This window comes from Silene latifolia, chromosome 9, assembly GCF_048544455.1.
Source record: "Silene latifolia isolate original U9 population chromosome 9, ASM4854445v1, whole genome shotgun sequence".
Lineage (NCBI taxonomy): Eukaryota > Viridiplantae > Streptophyta > Magnoliopsida > Caryophyllales > Caryophyllaceae > Silene > Silene latifolia.
Window position 1 is genome coordinate 86,750,888 of NC_133534.1, and position 7,484 is coordinate 86,758,371.

Consider the following 7,484-nt stretch of genomic DNA (forward strand, 5'->3'; position numbering starts at 1 on the left):
TTTTTGGTAAGTTTTTGTGTGGTCCAAATTTAATTATATGGTGGGATAGTGTATTTGTGTGGTCCAAATTTATTTATATGATGGGTAGTGTGTTTTCTTAATTTTTGTGTCAAAATGAATTGAAAAGTTTATTGTGAATAGGAGAGACTATATATAATACAAGGTAGGAATTGGGCTAAACCATTAACATAATACGGCCTAGTACCATTCGGCCTAATAATATCAAATTTCAATCCAAAATTAATACCAAGTAGCAAATACTCCCATTGATCAATTAATGTGGATGTAGCAAATTACTCTCATAACTTATAAACTATGTGCAAATCTGCCATTTAACTTTCACTTGTAGCAAATTAGCCCTATAAGTTTCCAAAAATGTGCAATTAAACAGAAATCAAGTTTTTTATTATTTTTTAAACTAAAACCTAATTTTTTTTTCTATTATGAAAACTATTATAATTATATTTTTTTAAATAATTAAATATAATATTTACATATTCAACGAAAAATGCAAACCAATTTTAGTATAAACAAAAGTTTGGTCATGTAAATTTTCATTGTAACATGATTAAAAATTCTCATATTAGTAACATTTTCCCCAAAAAAAAATATTTGAACATGTTTTTTAATAATTAAGAATTTTAGGATTAAAATCTAATCAATAATTTTGATTTTGAATAATAGTAAAATATTTAATTAGCAAATTTTATTCTTTAAAGTAAGATATGTGGTTGATTGCACATTAAGAAAAATTTATGGAATTAATTTGCTACATTTATAAGTTAAGGAGCTTAATTGCATATAGTATTAAATTTATGGAGGTGATTTGCTATATTCCCGATCAATTAAAGAAAACATTTATATGAGGTCGACTGGAACAAGTGCGTGTGAGAGGAATCTTCACGGAAAAAAATGTTGCCTTTTGCACTTGAATTTACTAAGCCATTCTCAAATGGGTGCTTCTAAATCGTCATCTTTTCATGCTTGATTGGAGTGCTATTTCAAATACTTTATCTGCCAGTTCATCTTGCATTCACGAATCTACATCTGCCTCAATTTATTTTCGAAATCTTAGTCTTGCTGAGCAAGATGTTCAAGCCCAGCATTCCTACTGGAAACAAAGAGCCAAATCTGATTTTAAGTTTAATGATGGACTTCCAACTGCGTATTTTTTCAGTAGAGCCAAAGCAAGACAGAAACGCCTTCGTATCATATCCTTGAAAGATAATACGGGCTCCTGGACTGCTTCTGAGTCGGATCTTTCTCTTCTAATTATGGATCATTTTCAGAGATTGTTTACATCGTCTACGCCTGCATGCTCTTTCTCAGAACTTCAAGATTTAGCCATTCCCAAATTAGACAGCTTTCAGCAAGATTTTCTGTCTCAGACCTTCACCGCAAATGATGTGGAAAAAGCGTTCTTTGATATGCAACCTAACAAGTCCCCGGGTCCGGATGGTTTTCCACCGAAATTCTACCAGCTCTTCTGGCACACCATCAAAGCGGATATTACATCAGCTATTCTTGGGTTTTTAAACTCCGGTCATATCCCTCCGGCTTGGAAAAATACTCATATTGTTCTTATCCCAAAGATTCCTAATCCAGATTGTATCTCCCAGTTCCGTCCTATCAGTCTCTGTAATGTCATTTACCGCGCAGCTTCAAAATGTATTGCTCTCAGGCTCCGCAAGATAACTGACAGTATTATCGGCCAAAATCAAAATGCGTTCCTTCCTGGTCGTCTTATTAGTGATTCAGGTTTCCTCGCTCATGAGCTTCTTTCTTATATCAACCAACGTCGACGTGGTACACGCTGTTTTGGTGCTCTCAAGCTTGATATGAACAAAGCTTTTGATAGGGTATCCTGGCCTTTTCTGTTCCATGTTCTTAAGCTTTATGATTTTCCGAAATCCTTCCGAAGGCTTCTTAAATCTTGTGTCAGGACTACCTCCTTACAGGTGCTTATTAACGGTACTCCTTCAGCTCGTATCTTTCCTCAATGTGGTCTACGTCAGGGGGATCCCATTTCACCATACCTTTTTATTATATGTATGGAGATCCTGTCTCTTATGGTTATTAAGGCGGAATCACAAAGGTCTATTGAAGGCATTAAACTCTCAAGAAATAGTCCAGCCATTTCCCATTTACTATACGCCGATGATGCTCTGCTGTGTTTCCGTTTATCTTCGTCCAGCTGTGAGTCTTTGAGGGATATCTTGATTTCTTTTGGTAATTTATCGGGTCAGATGATTAATCATCAAAAATCCTATATCAAGTTCAGTCCCAATACGCCTGATGATTTCAAAGAGCATGTTACAAATATTTTAAAAGTTCCTTCCAAACATAATTTTGGCCTTTACCTTGGTGCTCCTATTGATCTTGGCAGAAAGAAAACTTCGGCTTTTCAGTTTCTACTGGACAAGATTTCGTCTAAAATCCTATCCTGGGGTGCGGCTTCTTTTTCACAAGCGTCTAAGTTGTTGCTCATAAATTCTATTTTGATGGCTTCCATTGCTCATGTGGCTTCCATCCTTCCGATTCCTCTTCACATTACCACAAAATTAGATTATTTGATCGATCTTTTTTGGTGGAAACAAACAAAAAATAGACGTGCCCAGCATTGGTTATCTCCTGAAAAATTGCAGCTCCCAAAATTAGAGGGTGGTCTGGGAATAAAAAATGCCCGGATTTTTAGTCAAGCTCTGCTCTCTAAGACATTCTGGAGGTGCCATCATCATCATCATTCCCTTATTTCGTTTGTCCTTCGTACTAAATATCCCAAGGATTTTCCTATTCCGGGAAGGGTTTCAAAGTACTCAGCTGCGTCTTTCGCCTGGAAAGGGGTTGTTAAAAATACCTTCTTGATTCGAAATGGATTTGCTTGGAAATTTGGGAACGGGAAACTAATTAATATCAAAGATGATGCCTGGATTTTTGGTTCAAAGCCATGTCTTAAGTCTTCTTTCCTTTCACAGGATGTCAACTTTGCAAACCTCCTGCTTACTTCAACTCAGTGGAATAAGGTTAATATTTTTAAAATTTTTGACTCTATCTCGGCTAGGAATATTTGTGCTTTAGAACTTCCACCTGAGCCTACGGATGACTTCATATATTTGAAATTTACCGAAGACGGACTATTTTCCTCCAATTCTGCATACTCTTTCCAGCTACATAATGGAACTCACTCTCCTGTTTCTCCTGAGTCTAGTGTTATCCCGCCTTTTCCTTGGGTTTTCTTATGGCGCCTCCCATGTCAACCGCACATAAAAAATTTTCTTTGGAAATTGGTTCATGGTATCCTGCCTACTGCAGATGTCCTAATTCGTAGAGGTATGTCTGTAAATCCCATATGTTCTTTGTGCCATAAAACTTGCGAAACTTTAAGTCATATTTTCCGTGACTGCGAAGTTACGCAACATATCTGGGCGGCCAGTCTTTTGGGTATTCGCTCAGAAGTCAGCTCACATATTCCTTTCCCCACCTGGTTTAAAGATTTCTGGATTTACATCACTTGGTTCTCGGCTGGTGACAACTCCCTTCCTTTGCTTTTTCTGCTCACTTTGTATGCCATTTGGAAGCATCGAAATAATGTGATTTTCAGGGACCGATGTGTTTGTCCGGCTGAGATTATCTCAGATATTGCTATCCTATCCAATCAACAGCATGTGTTCAGTTCTCTTTCTAAAGCACTATTTCAGTCTTCCTGCATCTCTGAAGCTACCAGTTCAGTGTGCTCCTCTCCTCATTTCATTTCTCATTGCTTTCGGTTTGAGGCTGTTTTCAACAAGGGCAGCTCGCTTGGTTCTTTCAAAGTATACCACAATGACTATATCACACACGAAGTGCTACACCGCTTTTGCTCGTCCCACTTTCAACTTATCATTATAGCTCTGATTGAGGCTATGACTTTTGCCTCTGCTTTCAGACTCAAAGACGTTCTTTTTCAGATCAGCAACATCCGACTTCTTCGTATGCTGCATGATTCCAACAAGTCTTGTGTTCCTATCTCTTTATCTAGTAGCATTAGCCGTATTAAGTCTTTCCTTTCTTGTAATTCTACTTGGTTTTGTAATGGTTATGTGTAAGTACTCTTTTTTTCTCGTTTATAATATATAGTACACATTTGTCAAAAAAAAAAAGAATTTACTAAGCCTATAATGATTTATCAATGCAGCTTCACTTTCACATGTGGAAATGGAAAGAAAACCATTATTCGCGAAAGCGGTCATCCCTAGCGGCTAGAGATTGGCAACTGGGCAACGATGGATAAAAAGTCGACTTGATAAATGCGTAATTTGGAGTAGGTTTGGACCGAGTTACTTCGATTTAGGTTATTTTCGGGTCATTGATTTATCCGGTCGAGTCATTTTTAGGTCAGATTATATTGGCCCGGGTTGATCTGGGTCGTTTGAGTAATTTTTTATCATGATTTTGTCTTAATTAAGTTATTTCGGGTCATTTTAGGTTAATCGGGTCATTTTGGGTCGATTCACTTTCGAGTCGAGTTTATCAGGTCATGCGTTTCGGGTCTCGGGTCAGCCTTATCAGGTTGGGTCAGTTATTTTCAAAGTTTTAAAATAGTGGTATTGGAATGGATACTCGAACCTGAAATCCATAAATTACTAACTTATCGTTTAGCGAAATGACCTAACTTATATGGGTTAGGTCGTATTTATTCCTTCTGCTCAAAATTGCTATTTCGTTATAATCGGTTTTGCTATTCAGTCGTGAACATTGGAAATTATTTTCAAGAAATCAATATCTATCTATATTAATAAAGGAAGCTTTTTTCGAGCGATTATAGAGACTCCAACTCCCTCGAATCACTTCCGAGCAGAAAAGATAAAATTATAAAATTAGTTGGTGTTTCAATAGCAATGGAAATTCATGGCTGCAATATGTCTATCTATTAAATAACAATAACAAATAATAAAAGGAGTTTTAAGAGACTTCAAACTATTTAATGTTACATATAAAAGAGATTATTCCTACATAAAAATCGTGAAATCGCTTTTACTCTCTTAGCTTTTTGATTGTTTCTTATATTGTTTATATATATCATATCGATAGATGTGTAAATTATTATGCTAGCATTTGCTTATGCTTATTGTGCTAATCACTATATTATATGCTTTATCACGCTCATCAATATATTATAGTTTTTCTTAGCCAATTATACGGCATTTCAAATATACAATAGTACAATTTCGTTAAAATTTAAGGTACAATATTAAGATGAGTGTATGTATCCCATGGTTTTATAATTCAGGTGGAACAAATCTTCGCACAATTCGATTGAAAACGGTAAGCATTTAATATCCGTATTGCTTTTAAGATTTTTTTTTAACGTATACGATCTACCCGTCAATTGTATACTCAAGTCAAATTAATATTTTCGACTATATTGATCAGTGGTTCCGATGTTTTTGTAGAAAAATTGTCTCGGTGTTACAAATACTCTGAAAATATCTATGTTATTTGATAAAAAAAAATTATCTAAATTTTCGGAGAATAGTTTTCTTCGGTTGATAAAGTTATCTGACAACCCAACGAGTCAACGATTTTCAAACACCAAAATAATATTGAATCAACACGAGTGTTCGCTGCATTGGAACAACATCTGACATACGACTGACACACGACTTTTAAGATTTTATATGATCTTTGTATCAAATGTTATTCATTGGGAGCTATTTTTTGACAAACGACAAAATAAAACTAATAAATTAGACTATATCACACACATAATGTATGCACCGAATGTTAGACGATGCGTCAGTTATCTTCAGAAATTGCTCAACATCGAGAACAAAGGGACACACACAGGTTCACAATAAAGGGGATTGTTTAGATTAAAAGACATGTCGACATTAGTATTTCGCATGCGAACATACAAATACCCTTTTTTTGGAAAAGTTTGGACGCTAAATAAGAATAAATATTTGTTAGTGGTGGAGTATTTGTTGATATGTGATCGAGCATACCATGTTTAATTTCATTATAAAAGAGGGAGTGCAGAAGACTTGGTGAGCAATGGATCGTGATTCTCCTACTTTTAGCTTACGTACATACCCTCCCTTCGTTTACATTCATGTGCTGAAAATTTATGCTAAAAAAGCGTAGATTATTACAATATCCTTCAGTATAGTAAAAGATTTGGAGACCGAGTCAGACAGTCAGACTTAGAGTAAGTTTATACGAATAGTTGAATACGAGTTAAGTACCCCTTCCGTTTCGGTCACAACTAAGTGAGACGCCCAAAAAATATAATAGATAAATAAATTACTTGGACGGAGAGAATGTATATTAAGAATATATACATCAGTGTTATTATCACTTCTATGAGTTATTAGTATTGGGTTAAATTGGCTTTATGAGAAAGGCCAAATTTTGGCACGTTTAGATGATAATCGCGAGTCGGTGATGGCCGCATCGGAAGCCATAATGTTAAAAAAACTTAATAACAAGATAAATTGTTATATACGGACCATCTTTTTCCGTTCATATATTAAAAAAATACTCCATACGACGTTGATAAAGTTTTAGCTAAACCAAACAAGAAATTTACACCTACATCGATTCTATGAAACCCAACTAATCACAACTTCATATGAAAGATTTTTTATTTATGTTTGAATTGTTAGGTTGAGCCTTTTACAAACTTGAAAGTTAATACTAACTATATAAGGACATACGAAGTAAGAGTGAAGAGGTAAATGAAAAAAAAAATACCACATTATTTATTTTGAAGTGGGACAACCAACAAATTTAATCCAAAAAAAAAATACATGAGAGAAATTGTTTATATTATGGCTAAAACATTAGTGACAATATAATTTGGTATGCTTGGCAACGCAACCATGGTGCGATTCATTTGTGAGAATAGCATTGCATGTTTAAAGTGTTTTGAGAGAAATATTCAAGTCGTTAATTCAATTTTAAACATTACAAACGTATCTATCAAATGGCCCGTGCATCGCACGGGCATTAAATCTAGTATCTATCTATCTATCTATATTAATAAAGGAAGCTTTTTTCGAGCGATTATAGAGAGTCCAAGATTTCTGAACAACTTTCGAGCAATATTATATATCAATAAAAAGCTTATAATAATCATAAATCTCTTAAATTTAATTAATTAATCTAATGGGTGTACCCGTTTTTGAAATCATTGTAGTATTGTACTACTGATAGACTGATAGTGCATGGATTTTTATAATATAATATTGCATCCTATTTTAAATGAAACTCATGTTATACTATAAGATAAAACTTTTTAATTATGGATATAATTTTTAACGTTTTCAACCTAATTACTACCTCTTCTTAGGAGTATAAATATAGCGTTTTTAGACACCCTTCCACCATAAGTTTTGATATTTACGGTTTTTTTTAATCATGTAGATTAGTTTGTCTTCGAGCATTATAGTTGTCTCTACTATTTATTTAACGAATTGTAAGGCATATATGTCGATTTCGTCAAC

At 34.5% G+C, this 7,484-nt stretch overlaps 1 protein-coding gene across 1 annotated transcript; it reads left to right on the forward strand.

Moving 5' to 3' along the window:
• The first annotated feature begins 980 nt into the window (after positions 1–980).
• Positions 981–4,085, forward strand: LOC141601306 (uncharacterized). The gene has a single exon (XM_074421575.1). The coding sequence runs from the start codon at positions 981–983 to the stop codon at positions 4,083–4,085; it is 3,105 nt and encodes a 1,034-aa protein (XP_074277676.1).
• Positions 4,086–7,484: the final 3,399 nt, after the last annotated feature.

What these genes read in the sequence shown, in the direction of transcription:
- LOC141601306 (XM_074421575.1), top strand. Translation starts at nt 981, where the DNA reads ATGCTTGATTGGAGTGCTATTTCAAATACTTTATCTGCCAGTTCATCT.